General features: G+C 47.2%; 1 protein-coding gene across 1 annotated transcript; it reads left to right on the top strand.

Moving 5' to 3' along the window:
• Positions 1-663: 663 nt before the first annotated feature.
• On the top strand, positions 664-2,362 carry LOC120686308 (structure-specific endonuclease subunit slx1-like). The gene is made up of 3 exons (XM_039968511.1): positions 664-924; positions 1,563-1,669; positions 1,891-2,362. Exons 1-3 carry the CDS (start codon positions 719-721, stop codon positions 2,052-2,054), a joined length of 477 nt encoding a protein of 158 aa, XP_039824445.1. The 5' UTR covers positions 664-718; the 3' UTR covers positions 2,055-2,362.
• Positions 2,363-20,594: the final 18,232 nt, after the last annotated feature.

Raw genomic sequence — 20,594 nt, 5'->3', positions numbered from 1 at the left:
GCCGTGGTTAACCGTACATTCGGCCCAATTATGAACTCGCCAGCAGCCACGACGGTGTGTCCATCACGGCCCATTCAACCATGATGACGTCATCCATTCCCCACCTCCCCTCGAATCTCGCCGTTAGGGATGGCAACGGGTACAAACCCGTCGGGTATCACTAACCCAAACCCGCACCCGCCAGGATAAAATCGTACCCGTTAAAAAACCCATACCCGTCGCGGGTACGATTTCATGCCCGTACCCGTACCCGTGCGGGTTTTTTGTACCCGCGGGTTTCCCGTACCCGATAGAAGAAGCAACAAAATTTAATAGAAAACATAAACAAATACACAATGCATTATAGCCAAATGATTCTATGAATAGGTAATCATCGATGGAAATGGAAGTACATGAGTCTAAGTCTCTCTTAGCATGTGATTGGACCTTATTTTGATACAAGATCTTGTGACATTAGTATTTTAGGTTATATGTTGTCGGGTTTATTGTACCCACGGGTTTGCGGGTTTGGGTACTTGAAGAACAAACCCGCACCCGCAAACCCGACGGGTACGAAGTTTATCCCATTAAGAAACCCGCGGGTATAGAATTTAGTCTATGCCCGCACCCTAATGGAGCAAAAACCCATCGGGTTTCGGGTTTCGGGTACCCGTTGCCATCCCTACTCGCCGTCCATGGATGCGAGCGAGGGCTCCGACCCCGCCGTCGAGGTGAGACGATGAGCCTCACGGCGGCCTTCCGAGCCGCGAAGATCCCCCGCACGCTCCCTCCGAAATGCGGCGAGGCCGCCTCCGCCTCCGTGTCCGGGGATCCGTCGGCGGGGGCCGAGAAGAGGAAGGCGCCGCCGCCGTGGTGCGTGTACCTGATTGCCTCCTCCCGGATGCCCCGCACCTACGTCGGCGTCACCACCGACTTCCCCCGCCGGTGATTTCTCTCTCGCTGTGCCTATCTCCCTGTTCCTCTTTTTTTTTCTCCTTTGGCGGTTCCTGAACTTGTCCAGGATAGTTGCGGCGCGGCTGCGTTTGTGCAGCATTTGGGGAGGCCGTCTGAACTCTGAAGTTCTCTTGTGATTGCACACAAGAAAGTGCTGCACAACGCTATTATTTGATGATGTTAGGATCGAAGTTTTAGAGCTTTGCATGATTTTACCACTGCTTGGTGACTCGTGGTGATTGCTAGGAAGAAACATAACTACAGCTCTAGTTGCTGTGCCGTTCTCCAGTTCCTTTTTTGACGATGCTAGGAAAACAGAACTACAAAAAGAAACTACGAGCTAGATCCAAGGTTCTGTGCACAGCTGCGCCAGTTTGAGCATAAATGCATACATGGCGCGCTGTTGGTATTTTTCAGCATGTCCTTCTCTTATCACAGAACTCTTGCTCTGGTTTGTCAGTTACATATGCTTGAAAATGCAAAATTTTATCAGCTTTTCTTGTATAGGTGTATATAACGGCTAGCAGTTTAAGGAACTAGTATATCACTGAAAATGAATGAATATATGTAGTACTATTCATACACATTGAAGTTCTATTTATGTGTTAATGAAAGGAGTCCTTTTGCAGTTTGCGACAACATAATGGTGAATTAAAAGGTGGTGCAAAAGCTGCCTCTGCTGGGAGGCCTTGGAATCTCGCATGCCTTGTTGAAGGCTTTGCGAACAGAAGTGAAGGTTAGTGGTAACTATCAGTTTTAGGTTCCTGCGTCGCACATGAAAATGTTAACAATAAATTGGAATGCTTGAATCCATAAATGTTTCTTTATTTAATCTATTGCTTATTGTACTTGCTAGCATCTGAAATTTCTGCGTAGAAAGGAGAAAAGGTCAATTGATATCCGAGTTTAAATAAATACACAAGTGTCCTATTTATCACTCTATTATCCTTTTTGCAGCTTGTGAGTTTGAATCGAAGTGGAAAAATATCTCCCGGAAAATGGCACGGAAAAGGACTGAGCCTAGTGTGGAGTCGGTGTTGCAACATCGACAGGCAGCATTGAGCAGAGTGGAAACCTGTATGGATTGTAGCCACCTACAAATCAAATGGCGCTCAAGTTGAGATTATTTATTCACACTGTGCAAGCTGCGGGCATCTAACTGTGAAAAATAATTATCACTGCTTAACCATAAATTGTATAAAATAATTCCATGTCTTAGCTCATTGTGCAGACAATACTTCGGTTTCCTGTCAGTTTGGTCAGCATGTGTAACTGTGTAAGCTTGCAATTGTATGTTTTTGTTCATTTATATCTGTACGAGCAATTGTTTCAAAAGGATAAATCCTCCTCTATTTTAGGAGCCAACTACTGTTTGGTGGACCTCTGCCTAATTGTAAATGACACTTATGTACTATGTGATTACTTATAATTGACCTTGAAAGTAGGGCTAAGAATGCCATTGCCCATTTCATTAAGGCGTGTCTGTGGGCATTTCCTGTGATCCCCTTGGAATAGGAAGAAAAATGAATCCAAGGGTGGATTGGGATTTGGGTACCTTCAGTCAACTCCACTAGAATGGAACCCGTATTAATATGAACAATACTATTTCAACAATTATCAATTTTTGCCAAGAAAAGATGCTGAAAATCTTTTGATTCTTGCATTTTCTGCATGCTGTGTGTTTCTTGCCTCTGCTTGCCTTTTGCCTTCTGGTGTTGCTATTTTTTATTGATTGCCATTTGAGCAAAGCGCAAAGCTGAAGTTTGCAGGATGCCATGTGAAACTTAGGCTCGACTTCAGAAACTCTTAGGTCGCTGATGTATTTTTCATATGCAATGTCACTGCAATGTTCTTATCCAGCACCCAAAGCTACAGCACGAGGTGTTACTTCTTGGTCCACAGGGACTTTTGCTGTCATTGTATTCTACACAGAAACACAAGTACACTACTGGATAATGCAATGTTCAGTGCTCTGTACTTGCATTTGTTTATCAACAATCCGACTGATAGATTTCACAGTTACAGAGAAATACTGGCAAAGACCATTGGATTGCTTAAATGGTTTGGACGGAAAATGAAAATATGAGGCGAATTTACATGCAGATACTTTTCTAACCATACAAATCCATCATGAGCAGTGAAACTCCCAGCATAAGGTTTCACCAGCAGCTCCACCAGAACGCCCTCCACCTCCCCTCCCATCACTACTCGTTTGTCCCACTACTGCAGAATGCCGCATGACCAATAACAGTTAACACCCTCTGGTTGCTCTTACATACCACCACCATTTCCCAACCATCTGGCAGCACATAATAACTTCATCACCCAGCCAAGGAAAGGAAATTGAACCCATTTGGTGACAACATAAGCCTATAATCTAGTCAGGGCCTGTTTGGTGTTTACACAGGGGTAGTGGACATAGCTAAATAACTTGTTGACTACACTAGCAAGTTTTTTTCAGCAATACCATTTTCGACAGGCCCCTCATTCTTCACCCTCAAGTGCCTGATAAGGCACCTCGCTCATTGGTTGAGGGATTGGCAGGTCGCCAAAATCTTGTGGGAAGAACTCGAAGTCTGGCCCAAAATTGAATTTGACTACACAGTTTGGCTTGCTAGGGAGCGTATACATTGACGCAGCTGGGTAATACCTCCCTCCGGGAATGTCCTTGAAGGCATTGCCTTGGCATACCCCATTCTCGAAGTAGCATATCTCACTCCCTGCATATACAATAACCACGGAATATTTATATTAACTGAACTCTGAACAAACAAGATAATGGACCAACATAGGTGTAAAAGAGCCATTGTTGGGACACATCCTTTTCTATTCATGAGTGCAGAACAAAGTGTGATCTAATGGAACACAAAGAGGCGCACCAATTAGTACATATTGAACACCCAACATCCAAACATTTTAGCACTAATGGGATAACTAAAACCTCTCAAGCATAATCAATTGGGATTTCTAACTAGACCATACTGAAGGCAATGATAATTGCGTGTATTGATTGATGATTAGGGTATACAAGGGTGTACATATATAGGACATTAGGGTTTATAGAAATAGGATCCCACGAGATTGCCCTCCATATCATCTAGAAGGCTCGGATGAGCCGCGCATGGGCCTAGGCGTGACACAGCCCGGGCCCAGTATGTAACACCCTAGGTGTCTGCACAGTAATTAAATAGGTGTCTGCACAGTAATTGTGTATTTTTCGTATGCATCATGTGCTTGATTTGCTTGAAAAGGATCTTTTTGTAAATACAAAGGTTATATGTGTAATTATAATTTTATGCAAGGTCCTTTCTCTAGTTATGTTGAATAGGTTGTGTAATTATAGCTTTTGTGGAGGGTCTTTTTGCAAAAATTCAGTGCATTTAATGCATGGCAGCAAAATTTGCTTTTAAGTGTGAATTTAAAGTGAATTTGCAATGAAAAAGACAAGTTTCCTTTGAATTCAAAATCTCTTCAATGTTTTTAATTTTAGCTCTTGAATCTTTGATCAAATGAATTTTTGCACAACATCAAAGTTGTAGATCTTGAAAAGTTGAACAACTTTCATGTTGAGCACTTTTTCATTTGAGCCCTATTTTAAAAGTTATTGCTGATTTACAGAGTGGTCCCTGGAATTTTTGGAAATTTCAAAACGACCCTTATCCCCATCTCCCACCTCCCTGCTCTGTTCTCGCTGCCGCCCACCGACAGCGCCGCCCGCCGGCGTCGTGGAGAGACTTCCCGGCCATTACTTCGCCTCGCGCTGGCACCCACGCGTCGCACCGCTCCTCCTCCCCCTCCTGTTGCCTCGCACTGGAGCTCCCCGGCCGTGCCACGTGCGCCGCCGAGTCCAGAAGCACCCGCGCCGCCGCCACCTCGCCGTCGCGGTGGAGAGCCCGCTGCAGAAGCCGCCGCACCCTGCTAGCGAGCGCCCGAGCACTACAAGAGCCCCAGAAACCCATTCCTCTCTCTCTTTTGCTTTCCCCTCGCTCCCACGCCTCAGAACGCCGCCGCCGCACCACCCCGAACCCCGGCGAGCTCACCCCGCCGCGGAGCCGCCACCACAGACCCGCTCCACCCCAATAGCCCCCATCTTTAGCCGCGCCTCGACCTCGCGCAGCTCCCCAGCCCTTTTTCCTGGCCCGAACCTCACCGGAGCCACCCCGCCGCCGTGCTCCGAGCTCCACCGACCGCCGTTCGCCGTGGACCGACCTCCTACCGCCCTTATTTCGCGACCCAAGAGCCTCCAGAGAACCGCATCTACCTCTACTCCATTTCCCCCAACCCATACCTCGCCGCCGGTGAGCCCCTCACCGGGAAACAGCCGGTCAAACCCGCGCTCCCCCTCTGACCCGGCCCAGGGACCTATGGTTTAGAATTCCAGAAACTTCGGGGGGTTTTGTGAATAGACAGTGACTCATAGGAATAGTGCCAGCAGGGACTTGTTTGTAATAGTTTGCTGTGATCTTTGAAATTCAATATCAATTCGTGGAAAATTCATAAAATAGTAAATCTGGATGTTTTGGAATCCTCTTGAAGAGATCTATGTAGTAGAACCATAATATGTTAGGCTTTAGTTGCAAGTTTTTGCGGTAGATTTTGATTTGTGTTGCTAGTGCATAATTATTTGTTGGTTTTATCTTTTTCTTAACTACTGTATAAAGCCATGTCTTGTAGTGAAACTTTTATGGTAGTTTACTCAGGTAACACTAGTTTTTCTATAAAAATTTCATGATCAGTTCTCTGGTGTAGCTATTTATTTGATTTAATCCTTGTTTAATAGACTTTATTTATGTTAAATAGTTTCTGTTCTTGTTAAATCCTGAAAATATTCCTGAGTGTTCATCTGGAGCATCTTAGCTTGTCCAGGAAATTTGAGCTTCAGTTCATGGCTAGATTAGGAGCTAAAAATATATCTTGCTAATCTGTTGTCTGTTTTGTTTATTTTCTCATAATTATTTCTCTGTAGATAAAATCATGAAAACTTCACAGTAGCTAAATCATCCCTGGGTAGGCCTGCTGTTAAATATTGAGGTTCTGATTTGTTCTAGTTTGACCTGTATAATTCAAGATTGTGCTAGGTGTTGTCTGAATGAATAAATTGTTGTGATGAAATGGCTACATGTTTTGGCATGATTTTTACAGGGTAGCTTAATATGTTCATGTTCTGCTTAGGGTAATTTTTGCTAAATTTATTGCTATTTGTGCTTTGAGTTATTTTTTTATTAGCAAACATTGAATTAATTGCTATAGGAATCAACCATCACTCATTTTATGAAGTTAGTATAACGTGCTTGTGCTGTTGATCATGATGCCTTGTGTAGTTAAATTTGTTATTTAACTACTCTATAAACGATTGCCCATGTGTGTATTTATAATGTTATTCTTGCATTACATATAGATACGACTACTTGTCAGACGGGACGTACGAGCTGATCCCGGAGCCTGACGGAGGTGATCTCGAAGCTCAAGTAAACACTGCGGAACTAACTGAAGCCCCGAACCAAAGTTCGGAAGAGCCTAGGGCTGAAATAGTTAGCAACTACTGAGAAGGCAAGCCCCGGACATAACCTATACTATAAATTAATATCATTTACTGTATTACTTACTTGTGCATTTACAGTTCTTAGGATTTGAATTGAAACCCTAGATGCATGATCCTAGGAACCTATGTACTGAACACTAGACTTGAGTTCGACTACTTGCTAAGCTTATAGGACCGGTAAAAGTCGAGTGATTGCCTATCACTCGCGAGCTTTATAGGAATTGCTTGTTACTTCTGTTATCAATATAAGGACGACGGACGGGGTTGTGATCAATATCATGACTTTATGTGAGACCCCGTCTGTGTTGATGAACTTGCTAAGGTCGCGGTGTGTGGTAGTGCTGGTTAAGTTTTTGAAAGTACTAGTCACATGCCGTAAATATGGTACGCGGCAAGCCTAGTAGCCCATTGGACCGGGGAGTGGATATACCTCCCACTCTCTCTTAGGGATAGGTTTATTTTTATGTTGCGCAACACTATGACTTCAAGGGACAAGGTTCGGCCTTGGAGCCCTGTAGTCGGGGAGAGTGGCACTATCCACAAGCCAGAAAGAAAGGTCAACGGTTGTTTGGGAATGACCCGACGGTGTTCCAGACGTGTGTGCTAGGTTTATCCTTGCAAGGTTGAATTTCGATTCAGAATCGTCCGCCTCTCACGATGAAATGAGACTGCTTGATCTCTTTGCCACATAGAGTAAGAAGAGCAACAATATTATGATCAATCTTGATGTTTGCTTAAAGTTCTACCATGATTGAATAGTAGTTGCTTACATAGAATGGTTAATCAACTAGAATCTTGAAAGCTAAAACTTGAAAGTAAGGACATACTCTTTATTGCTTTTCAGCAAAAGGAAAACCAGAGCCTCACAAAACCTTGCATAGTCTAGCTAAAGTGGGCTACTTATACCGTTGGCGGTTAAGTCTTGCTGAGTATTAGAATACTCAGCCTTGCTGTTGAACCCTTTTTCAGGTATGAGTTTTGAGGATCAGATCGCTAGCTTGACCTATCCTTGCTCGTTGCCTCCTGGCTGGTCCGTAGAGTGGGATACGTCTTCGACCGGCAATGACTTTGACGAGTGATACCATGCTTGGGCTAGCCTGGTATCCTTTTACGACGTGTTGTAGCCGTCGTATTTTATTTTTCCGCTGTCTAAACTCTGAACTTAAATTATGGTTTGTATAACTGTTTTACTTAAGTTGGCTTTGTAATAATGGTTTTAACTGGTTTGTAATCATTACTATGCCTGTGTTGTAAAATTGTGGTTGTAATATCTCTGGACTCGCCTTCGTGCGGGGTATGCTTGTTCGATCCGAGAACCGGTGGTTGTATCGGGACGTTACCCGACAGACCAAGAATTGTTCCGTTTGAAGTGCGTTTGAGCTAATGTTGCCTTTATGGTGATGGGCTGCGCACTTGAGCCGGGATAATTTAGGCGGTTCTGCCACAGCTGGTATCAGAGCTGCAAGCGTACACCAGAGGTATAGGAACCTTTAAAATCATTTTCCGTATAAAATTGGAACAATGAGGTATTTCGGAAAAACTACGTTGGATTCGTTAAGGGTTGTGCCTAGAACGTAAAGTCCTAGGGGAGTTACGGGAATTAATAGGTGGCTATTTATGTATGGTTTATGTTATCTGACTTCCAGCACTTTACATTTTGTCAAACCTTACTCACAAGCAACTCTTAATTCTTGTAACGACGCACCTACGTTGAGGTAAGAAGGTAAGGATCCTCAGTCAGCTGAGGGAGTCTGACCTTCCCGTCGGTGATGCGAGCCGAACGCTGCCCTCAAGCAGTGGCTTACTTGAGGTGCTTCCAATATATCGACTATTAGTTGACTATATTGGAAGTAAAGTGTGCTCAGTCAGCTAAGGGAGTCTGACCTTCCCGTCGGCGATGCGAACCGAACGCTGCGCTCAAGCAGTGACCTACTTGAGCTGCTGCCAATATACCGATCTCGGTCGACTATATTGGGAGTAAAGGAACTTGTGAATACGCCTCTGAGTAGCGTATGTTAACGTTGGCCATATGGCGAAATTGTATGGCTGCCGCTTCTATAGTGAGCGGTAATGTTTGGGGACGCTTTCATGAGTGCTGGCATGAAAGGTTCATTGGATATATATATATATGTTCTGTCAATCTTCTGCAGGTACACTAACCGCGATTCGATGAGTTAAGAACGGTTAGAATGTGTCGACTAGCTATATAGGGAGAGCCGTATCTATGTATGCCACCGTGCTAACCACGTAAGCCCAACCATAGTTGGCAATTGTTTATCTTGTGAGAACGGTCAGGACGTGCATGCATATTTGGTTGATGTTTGATTTTGTTCCTAGTAATTGAAATTGTTACATGAGCTTTTTAAGGAATTTCTAGTATGAATCCTCATAGATAAGTATTAGTGTGCTTAAACCATAAGTGGGTTAGATTTTGATTTTGGAAGCATGCTTGTTAAATGCTTAGACTTTCTTGGATGAAAATGATGGTTTTGAGTCATGCCTTCATCCTAAGCCCCATCTTGTTGTTACAAGGATCTTTTCATTCCTTTGAATCTCAAATGATGAACCAGTACCGATTGTGGTTTATTATTCTCTGAGTTTGGAACCATATCATCTTTTGATTTAGAATCATATTTGCTTTTCCGCAGTCTTCTTAAAATCTTTATTTAAGAAGTCTTGAGATAATCACATTACTCACGTTTGAATCCTTTTTGATTCAGATGGCGACTTGTCCCCATATCTTTTGGGATGAGAAGGGAAATGCTCATACCGACTGTCTGTACTGGGAGGGTTTTACAAGGATTCTTTGGGATTCACTTCGTATCTTCCACTACCCAGAGCCACCCCAGTACACGGGACACCAGTTTTCTGAGGATGGAATTAAGAAGAACAGAGTTACAATGACCATTCCTCAGCACCCCACCTTGGAGTGGCCACCGATTGAGATTGAGGTGATTGGGTACCGTCTTGTTGATGCTTTTGAGACAGCAGCTCTCAAAGCAATTACTACTTTTTGTGAGCACCATCCCGAGGAGGTAGCTACATATCCTATTGGTTTGTTTCCAGCAGTCAGTGCGGGCAATGCAGAGTGGCTGTTCAGGGTCACACACTTCGGGCACTTAATTGGAGATGTAGCGGATGAGACTATTGAGGCCGTAGTCAGATATATGAATGCTCAGTCACACTACCAGATACTCCAGCAGCGACACATGGACCAGGTGATAGACTTGGCCCAGACTTTTTAGCGAGGTCTTCGTTTGAGAGATACCCAGATTCAGGGGCTTCAGGATGCCGTTGCTGGGAGGGATCAGGCCATTGCACAGTTTGAGCATCAGGCTATGGAGCATGGTGCTGAGATAGAGCAGCGCAACATAGTTATTGGTTTTCTTCAGGGGCAGGTGAATGAGCTCCAAGCAGATTGGGCTGATGCTTTAGCACATGTTGGTATGCTCCAGGAGCAACTAGATGCCCCAGCCGAGCCTGCAGCAGCAGAAGAGGACCCAGAGGAGATTGAGGGAGTATCTGATTTAGATTCAGAGCACGCACTTGCTGAGCCCAACCCTCAGCCGGACGACTCTTCTTCTGGCAGTGCCTCTTCTGTGGGCAACCTCGACGACTTCTAGGCGCCTTAGACTAGTCCTAGATAGTTCGTGTTTTCTCTTGTTGTAGCTTATGTACAAAGGGAAGAGATGTTGTAAAATAGCCCTAGGAAGGAGTACCACTTGTTGTATTATATGTGGTAAGGGTGTGTGATGCTTGGTTGTAAGAAAAATGCTACTTTGGATGTAATATAAGTAGCGACTACCAGTTTGGAAATCATGATCTGGCCCTGGAGCTCGGCCGCGGCCTGGCGCCCAGCTGCGGCCTGGCAGCGCGGCGGGTGGAACAGAGAGGAAGCGGCGGCTCGAGCGCTTGTTCTGGGGCTGGCCAATGTCGAAGACGAGTCGGCGATGTGTCGAAAACGTGTCAGAAACCGAAAATATTTATTTTAAATGTTTCAATCGCCGATACTTCTTCGATACGTATCGGAGACGTATCAGTGTCCGACACGGTGTCCGACATCAACACGTGACTTCAGTGAAGTGTCGGGGTAACAGAGTATTCAACCTCTGCACTGGATCGTGACACATCGTTCTGACGCTTGGAAGACCAGGAAACCAGATTATCCCCCAAAAAGACTGCATAGCCAGAAGTAGAGCGCCGAGTGTCAGGACAGCCAGCCCAATCAGCATCAGAGTAGACAACAAGATCAGACTGAACAGAAAGCCGAATGAGAAGCCCCAAGTGCAGTGTACCGCGTATGTAACGCAGGATGCGCTTCAGAGTGGCAAGATGAGACTCCCGAGGATCATGCATATAAAGACACACCTGCTGAACAGCGCATGCAATGTCAGGCCGAGTGAAGGTCAAGTACTGCAGGGCACTAGCAAGACTGCGATAATCTATAGGATCAGCCATGGGGGGACCATCATCAGCAGACATCTTCCTATTGGTGTCAACCGGTGTAGAACAAGACTTGCAATCAGCCATACCAGCACGAGCCAGAATATCCATCATATACTGCCTCTGAGACAGAAGAAAACCACTGCCAGAACGCTGCACATGCATACCCAAAAAGTGATGAAGGGCGCCCAGGTCCTTCATAGAGAACTCTCGCTATAGTGCTGCAATGCGGCGTAGAAGAGGAGTCGATGAGGCAGTCAAGACAATGTCGTCGACATAAAGCAGAAGGTAAGCAGTGTCTGCGCCCTGGTGGTACACAAACAGAGAAGTGTCCGTCTTAGCCTCAACGAACCCAAGCTGAATGAGATAGGAGGCGAAGCAACTGTACCAAGCACGTGGAGCCTGCTTAAGACTATAAAGGGAGCGATTAAGTCGACAAACATAATCAGGGTGAGATGGATCCTCAAAACCTGTGGGCTGGGAGCAGTAAACAGTCTCAGGCAGACTGCCGTGAAGAAATGCGTTCTTCACATCCAACTGATGAACCGGCCAGGAACGAGAGAGCGCCAAGGAGAGAACTGTGTGCACGGTAGCCGGCTTCACAACAGGGCTGAAAGTCTCATCATAATCAATCCCGGGACGCTGAGTAAAGCCACAGAGCACCCAACGAGCCTTGTATCTCTCCAAAGAACCATCTGCCTGATATTTGTGCTTGAATACCCACTTGCCAGTGACAATGTTGGCCTGAGACGGACGTGGAACCAAGTCCCACGTGTGATTAGCCAGCAGGGCATCGAACTCCTCCTGCATCGCCTGGCGCCAATTAGGATCAGGAAGACCCCCACGATAAGTGTGAGGCACGGGCGACAGAGGAGCCACATGGTAGATGGCCGGCAGTCGAAAGCCAGCCTTCCTGCGTGTCACCATGGTGTGTTGGTTAGACACGGACGGCACCGGGACAGCTCCAGGAGGAAGAACTCGCGCAAGTCGGGGACGGCGCGAGTAGACCTGCAGAGGTGCAGGCCTAGCACCAGCAGTGTGGCCTGCGGGCGAGTGGCCGGCAGCCGGACTGGGAGTCGGCCAAGCTGCAGTAGGCGCAGGCCCGGGACGCACGGGCATGGTTCCTGGGTGCACCAGAGAGGCGTCGGGCAGCGCCGGGGTAGTAACTGAAGACGGGGCCGCACGTGGCTGTGCGGGAACACCGGGGGCCGCACATGGCTGTGTAGGAACATCAGCCGCACGTGGCTGTGCGGGAACACTAGGGGCCGCACGTGGCTGTGCAGGAGCTCCATGACCTACAGCAGTAGGCACTTGTACGGTACCAATAGGGACCGGTACAAAGTTAGTGTGATCAAAGAACTCAAACTCCTCAGCACAAGGCGTGGAGGACTGTCGAGACATAAGAAAGGAGTCTTCATCAAAGACAACATGTCGAGAGATGATGACATGATTAGACTGGAGGTCAAGACAGCGGTACCCTTTGTGATTAGGATAATAGCCAAGGAAAACGCACAGAGTGGAGCGAGGAGCGAGTTTATGGGATGCAGTTGCTGAAAGATTAGGGTAGCAGGCACAACCAAAGACTCGAAGATGCTCGTAAGAGGGCTGCACGCCAAACAGACTGAGGTGCGGCGTGGAGGACTTCAGATTCTTGGTGGGGAGAATATTCAACAAATGTGTTGCGACGTGAAGAGCTTCGACCCAGTAGGAGGGAGGCATGCTAGCTTGGAACAACAATGAGCTGGTAGCATTATTAATGATGCGAATGATACTCTCGGCTTTACCGTTCTGGGGCGAAGTGTAGGGGCACAACATGCGGAGATGGATGCCATGAGTGAGGAGAACGTGCGCATGCTGAGGTTGTCAAACTCGCAGCCATTGTCGCATTGGACGGCCTTGATGACGACGCCGAACTGAGTACGGGCATGAGCGAAGAAGTTCTCCAAAGTCGCGAAAGTGTCAGACTTCTGGCGCAAAGGAAAAGTCCACAAATAATGAGAGCAGTCATCGAGAACAAGCAAATAGTATTTGTATCCATAAACACTAGGAACAGGAGAGGTCCATAGGTCACAATGAACTAGATCAAAAATACTAGTAGCACGAGAAGATGATGACTGAAATGGTACGTGTGTGGCGCCCAAGCTGACAAGCATGACATATGGTGCTGGGTTCTTTATTACAAAAAGGAATGACCGACACTACTTTGGCTAAGACCTCACGACCAGGATGACCAAGACGACGATGCCAAAGTGCAGCAGCAGCAGACGAAGCAGCAAACGCTTGCGCAGCTAGAAGGCGCAAGGGGTAGAGCGGACCGGAGCTATTGCACCTGATGATCACCCTCCGAGACTCCAGGTCCTTCATAGAACAACCAATAGTGTCAAATTCAACAGAGCAATTGTTATCGGTGGTAAACTGGCACAAAGAGATAAGATTCTTAATAAGTCTAGGAGAAACAAGAACATTATTAAGAGTCAAAGGTCCAGAAAGAGACGTGGAGCCAGTAGCAGTGACAGGTAGTAAGGAACCGTCGCCGACGACAATTGATGAAGGAAAAGGGTACCGCATGGATGAAATATGAGAAAGAGTGGAGGGGTGAGAGGTCATATGTGAGGTAGCACCTGAGTCGAAGAACCAATCAGTCTGAGATTGTGGCTGCAGCATCATATTGCTGAAGGTCGACGCGAGAGACTGCTGATCCTAGGACAATGGAAGGCCGGTGGTGGGGTTGGCCTATCTAGGTGCTGGGGTCTGCGGTGGAGGGGCCGACCCGTAGTAGAACTGCTGCGGGACGGCACCGTAGTAGGGGTGCTGCGCGACCAGCGGGAAGGGCGCCTGCATGGCCTGCTGCTGAGCCTACATGGCGAGCTGCTGGGCGACCAGCGCCTGTTGGTGGGGTGCAGCGACGCCAGCAGGGCTGGCGGCCGGAGCAGGGCGACGGACGGCCGCGGACCGGGATACATGGCGATCGTCCCGGTCCACGGGTTGAAGAACGAGGGCCACGGCGCACCGGAGCCCTGGCGAGGAGCTAAGGACGAGGTGGTGCCCATGGAGCTCGAGTTCTTGTCACCGCCTGCGGAGTCAGTGTTGCTGGAACCGCCCTTGGTGTTGTTGGAGCGGTGCTTGCCGCGGCCGCCCTTCCCGCCGTTGGAGCCCCCCGCCACCAGTGCCCTTGCCGCCCCCAGAGCCGGAGTTGCGCCCAGAAGAGTGCTGGGGGGGCTGGCCGGAGGCGCGCCCAGAGGTGGCGCCGGAGGTGGAGCCGGCCAGGAGCGCGGTGGAAGAAGTGGATGCCGGGGACGCCATGGTGAGCTCCTCAAGGATCAGCTCGTCGCAGATCTCGATGAAGGTGGGGAACGGACGGCCACGCCGAAGGTGACGTCCAATAGATGCGAACCGTTCGTTGAGGCCGCGGATGACGTTGAGGACGAGGGTGCGGTCTTGAACGGTTTCGCCAAGTTCGGCGAGGTCGTCGGCCATGCGCTTGAACTTCTTGCAGTAATCGGTGATGGAGTGATCACCCTGCACAAAAGTTCGGAACTTGGCATCGAGAATGAGGGCGCGAGCCTCGCGGTTACCCAAGAACTGGGCCTCGATGGCAAGCCAAGCGGAGCGAGCGGTGGCGCCGCCGTCGCTCCAAGCCATGATGATGTCGACGAGGTCGCCGGAGAGGGTCCCGTAGAGCCATGACCGAACCACGCAATCCATGCGGATCTAGTCAGCGGATGGAGCAGTGGGGCGGTCGTCGAAGACGTGCATCTGGAGGGAGTACTTGCCGACGGTGAGGAGGAACTGCTCACGCCAATGGGAGTAGCTGCCGGAGTTGACGTCGAGGACGACGGGGACGAGGCTCCGGATGCTCTGGACGGCGACCGTCTGAGCGTGGAGGTTCAGGTGCACCGCAGCTTCGTGAAGAAGGAGCGGATCGGGAGTAGCAGGAGGCTCGGAGTCAACGGCGGAGGAGTCGTCGCTGTCTTCATCGTCCGAGGGAGCAGCCGCCTTGCGCTCCGCAGCCGCCGCGGCAGGGAGAGTGCTGGCCATCGGGCAGCGACGGCAAGAAGCCAGTGCGAGATGAGGGCGGGTGGACGCAACGCAAGGGAATCGCATGCGGTTTGCAGTGCCGGTGCCGGTGGCGGCGTGCACTAGGGAGGACGCAACGCGAGGGAATCACGTGCGGTTTGCGGCACCGGCGCCGGCGCGCGGTAGGGAGCGGAAGCAAGATCGGGAAGAGCCCGGTCTCTTGATACCATGAAGGCAATGATAATTGCGTATATTGATTGATGATTAGGGTATACAAGGGTGTACATATATAGGGCAATCTCGGTTAGGGTTTATAGAAACAAGATCCCACGAGATTTCCCTCCCTATCATCTGTCAGGTGGGCTCTCTTTGTAAATGTGTCACAGCAGGGGATCTTCTGTGCATTGTTGTTGCGTATTCATTGTGTTTTCTTCTTATTGGAGACTTGTACTCCTGGAATGATAAGATTGACAAAACAACTGTGAAGCTACGTTAGTGCTACAAATATGCGAGTAAGAGGCATGGTTTTCCTGTACTTAAGAGTATAGTTGACGGTCTGATTTCGCACTTAAGGACCGTCAACAGCACTCCCAAGCTAGCCCTTTGCTCATCTCGAGCAAAGCTTTGCCTTATTGTTCTTGATCAGGAGTTGCTTCAATGTTCCATTTTCAACATATACCTTAGGCACAACCAAGTGCTCTTATCATGATTTTGAATAAGTTGGTCTTGATCTTACCTCTTACCTTACTCCTGTGAGGCATATAGCTTTTCCTCATATGTGGGGCATATATTTTTTTAATATTTTGTTCAACCGTCAATCCAGAGGTTTTGTAAAGTTTTTCAAAAGAATTTTATAAAGTTCCTCGGATGATCTCTCGAATCGCTCATTGTGTATGATTTCTCACCAAGGCTTTTTATTGTGCCTTTCTTCCTCATCCTATCTCTAATGCCTTTGTTTTTGTGGAGCTGTAGGTATGGAGGAGTTGGAGGCATACTTGCTCCTCATATTTTGCTGAGTCAAAGACCAGATCCAAATGAGAAATAAGTCATAAATCTTGATCAAGATGTGCAAGTGTGTGGATATTTTTGGGTGGATGGTGTATGAACTCATTTTTATGAACCAAGTCTCTCCCACTTTTTTTCTATAGGATACGGGCCATCTCTTTTTTTTTGACATGCCTTGTGAGCATGTGGCATACCTTCTTTGGGTATGCATCTTTCTTTTTTTTATCATGCTTCCTTGAGCATGTTTATTTCTTTTTGGATAGCCCAAATCCTTTTCTCATAATGGTAACTTGGGAGAGAGTGGTCATGGTACGACATGGATTTTTATTTTGTGGATGGATGAATGGAGTACTTGCTTACTTCTAGTGTAGAAGCATAGCATGTAGTGGTAACGTGTACCTGATCTTGATTATGGGAGTATGAAATGCATCTCACAAAGGGTCACAATAATTTGACAAAGATCAATAAGATAATAAGTTGCATATGTGGAAAGTTTGCAATAGGATCAACATATGGCTATGGATAGGAATTCCTATCATCGAGGAAGTTTATCATATTTTTGTATTTTCAAAATTAAAATACTCCGGATATCAAGCATCACATAGGAGAAGATCATAGCAGCTCCACTTAACCATATCATAGCTCACAACAACTTAGATTCGGATCATGCTTTTCGCTCCCCACAAGTTTGAAATTTAAGGTTTCATCATTTTAGCCAACAAACCCAAAACTAGGTAGAGCACAAAGTTGTAACTAGATATATGAAGTAGATTAACAGAGCAACTATTCATCATCTCAATAAGAAAAACTACACCATGCTTACTACACATATTAAAAAGCAAGAAATATTTTTGGTATTTTCTAAGTTTTTGCAAATTTTTATTTAGGTTTCGGGGTTTTGCAAATTTTTATTTTGTTTCACGCATTAGGTTGAAAGTTGTAAAGATATAAGATAAAAGTACCTCTCGTGGGGTCCTCTCCAAAGCTATCTTCAGGCTCACTGCTGCTGGTCGGGGTTAAAACCCCTCCAACGGTAGTAGGCCCTCCACTCCTCCTGCTGCTGCAGCTGCCTCTGCTCCATGGCGTGGAGTCTCTCGCTGGTGTACCGCTGCCATGCGTGGGTTGTATCGATGTGCTAGTGCAGTGTATCTTGGATGTCGTTGGCCTGCACCCGCAGCTCTCCTAGCTGCTGGGCGACGGCGTCGAACCCGCGGGACGAGGCCGTCCGTCGTGCGAGGTTCGAGACTCCACTCGAGCTGGAACTGGTGGACCAGCGGCTTGGGGCCTGCCGTGCCCACTTGTCGGTACCTGCGTTGTGCTAGGACGAACCACCCGCCCTCATGGTGATATGAAGACTGGGGCTGCTGAGGCGGTGGTGTCAGCTCGGTCTCTGCTTCGTGCCATCCTGCCAGGTAAACTTGAAACACTATGCTTGCGGGTCTCCTTTTGTGGAACAAGAGGAATGGTTAGCGACTGACAATTGTACAAATGGAACCCCGCATTGGGTAGCAGAATCTCATTTGCATAGCCAAGAGTGAAGAACAGCAAAGAATCATTCGGGCCCCTCTTGAGTATGGGACCTTGAACCAGATAGGTCTCATTGATAAAAGCGCGGTCGCCCTCAATGAAGGGAATGGCATTCCCGTCTAAGGCACCAATGCTAGACGTGATGCGAGTAACCAAAGAAGTACACTCAATAGGACCCATCATCTTGAAGTTCAAAAGCCATTGCTTAACCATAGCCTTTACGGGGTTGACTTTGATCTTGTTGACCATGGCGTATAGAATCATTAACTCATCGTTGCGCATGGGTCGATAATCATCTCTTGGAAAGAGAGTGATTGCCAACCACTTGTGCATCAAGCGAAGAGCCAGATTTTGAATTTCATTGCACCGAGGTGCAAACTTGCCATTGACAACTTAACCCGAAATTGAACCCCAAAATTCATGATGATTAAAACCATGGCAATCTTGTTCAAGGGAAACCGGCAAGCGTTTGCTAAACCCGAGGTAGTGACTGAAAATTTAAAATTTTCCAAGTGTAGTAATATTCTTTTTCAAAAAGGCAAAAAGAAATACCATCATACACCTCCCAAAGAGTGTAAAGAAATTGGATGGTGAGGAGACGGGATCCGTACTCCTCAACGGGCACAAACTTGTCCCATCCAATTGCATGCCAAACATTAGTAAAGTCCACGTCCATACCTATTTTCGTGAGGAGACCCGGATCGAAGGCTCGCGTGTGCACGAAACTTCGATTCTTGAGGATGGCGTAGCCTTGTCGTTCATGGTCATCTTGAAAGTCGAGGAAGGGTGCGTCTTCTTCATCAATCTCCATGTCCTCGGCTTGCAGTTCGGGTTGCTCTTCGGTGTGTTGTTCTTGCTCTTCTTCGTAGTCCATCGTGCTCGGGCTTGGCGTAGGTTCGGGCGTGTGGTGCGAGCTCGAGGCACCCTGTGAACGGGATGAGCTTCCACCCGTCATCTTCCTCATAGCACCAAAAAACTTCCGCCCAATGCCCTTCATGCTTGAAGAAAAAAAAATGAACATGAACAACTCGAATCAGGTTATGTTAGCGAATCAAAATGAAATCTCTTACCCGAAAGTTGTTCCTCCAATTGTGTAGACTTTCTTGCAGCAAAGAAATGAGAGAGAGAGAGAGAGAGAGGTTTCTTGCACCTGAACTTGAGCACAAAACCAAAGAAATCCCGAGAGCAAAGTTTGCAAGAGTGTGAGAGGGAGTGTGTGAATGAGAGTTGAGTGTGTGAGCTCAACACCCACCCCTCAGCCTCTATTTAAAGAGCAATGGCCGGGAACATGAAGGGAGGCGCAGCACACTACGGCTAGTGACCATTGGAGCTTGTGGGGCCCAAGAGTCGTTGCTCCTGGGTCGGCCAATCCAGGGGTTCGGCCGAACCCCTGGTGGCCCCACCGGCTGACAGCCTTGGCCCACCTTCTCCCTAACGGCTATGTTCTTTCATGCCTTGGTGCTTGGGTCAAACTTGCTCTGAAAAGATGTTCAAAAAATATTTTTTTCAAATGATTTTGGTGCTTAGAAATATTTTTCAGGTTTTTGTAAAAGCAGAAAAGGGCTAGAATAAATTCCAGCATGCAAGAGAGGTTTTGAAAATTTAAACATGCAGTGGAAAAATAAAATGTTTGAAGAAAGTAAAATTTTGGAAAAATAAAATATGAGATAAGTACCGATTTACCTTTGGCAATGGCTCGTTGTTTTGAGTCCGACGAGCAGGACCTTTCTCCTGCGTTGCTTACCACTTGTCATCTCGTCTCGGAGAAGTAGATGGGGACGAGCTTCCTGTTCTCCACCACACCTTCTTTGTCTTCTTTTTCTTAGACTGTGTGGTCGAAGGTTCTTCTAGCTAGGGTTCTAGTGCTCCCCAGGCATGCTTTCATCGTGGGCCTGCTGGATCACGAAGCATTGCTCCTTCCTGTATAGAAATTTGAAAAATATATTGTCGACCCCGATGTGAAATCGGATTTCTCCAGTCCCAACATCGATCCTTGCCCTGACGTCCCTCAGGAAAGGTCGTCCAAGAATGAGCTGCATGCCCAGATCACCCTCCATGTCGAGGACAACGAAATCAGCGAGGACAAAGGAGTTCCTGACTCGTACGAGCATGTTTTCAATTATCCCTTCGGGATGTCGAATTGTGGAGTCTGCGAGCTGTACGAGCATACGAGTTGGGGAAAGAGCAAGATATTGTAGTTGCTCAAAGATTACCTTGGGCATGATGTTCACGCTTGCCCCAAGGTCGCAAAGGGCCCGGTTGTAGAAGCAATCAAAGATGGAACAGCTGATCATGGGCACCCCTGGGTCTCCGTGTAATTTTGTTATCAGTCCTCCCCACGCGTTCATTTTGTGACACGTGGATCTTCCTGTATGGTTAGCGCGTTGTGCCCGCTGTAATGAGTTGCCCCATCCGGTAAACACCATGCTTACATTTTCGACGGGAGTCTCAGGTTGCCCTGGGATCTTCCCTGAATCAACAACAGGAACAACGGCAGCAATTTGAGCTAATGGAGTTTCGATCATTTTATTGAAACTTAATTGATTTTTCAATGCAGAAGAAAGAATTTCAATTTTTATGTTTATACTAATGTTTTATCAGTGGCAGCAAACTTTTTGTTTAAAGATTCATTAATTTTAACTTGGCCAAGAATAAGATCTTTTTAGGAGGGTTGATTTGAATTAAAATTTGAATTGAAATTTGAGTTGAAGTTATTACCTCCTCCTTGGTACTGGGGGTGTGACTGATTCCACCCCTGGCCTCCTTGTGGATGATACTCGTTGTTGTTGTTGTTGTTCATGTAGGCGCAATCTTCACGGGTCTCGGGGCAGTCATTACCCGAGTGGCCAACATTACTGCAGACTTCTCACGGATGGTGCGAGTCCACAACTTGGATGGGAGCGAATAGCTGTTGTTTTCTCCCTTCGTCCAGCTTCTTCATCAGGAGGTCCATTTTAGCAGCGAGCATGTCCATTTCATTAATGGTGTGCATGCCCTTGGTACGGGGTTGGGAACGCTCCTTGTTCCAACCCTAATTGGAGACCATCTTCTCAATCAAGGCAGTAGCCTTGGTAATTGTGAGGTCGAGGAAGGCTCCTCCAATAGCGGCATCAAGGTGGGCCCTAGA

Source organism: Panicum virgatum, chromosome 8N (genome assembly GCF_016808335.1).
Source record: "Panicum virgatum strain AP13 chromosome 8N, P.virgatum_v5, whole genome shotgun sequence".
In the NCBI taxonomy this organism is placed as follows: Eukaryota; Viridiplantae; Streptophyta; class Magnoliopsida; order Poales; family Poaceae; genus Panicum; species Panicum virgatum.
Note: the sequence above shows the minus strand (reverse complement) of the source record. Positions and strands in the feature narration are given on the sequence as shown.

Coding starts and splice junctions, on each gene's coding strand:
- LOC120686308 (XM_039968511.1), top strand. CDS start 719: ATGAGCCTCACGGCGGCCTTCCGAGCCGCGAAGATCCCCCGCACGCTC. Junction 925..1,562: donor ACCACCGACTTCCCCCGCCG/GTGATTTCTCTC, acceptor GTCCTTTTGCAG/TTTGCGACAACATAATGGTG. Junction 1,670..1,890: donor CTTTGCGAACAGAAGTGAAG/GTTAGTGGTAAC, acceptor TCCTTTTTGCAG/CTTGTGAGTTTGAATCGAAG.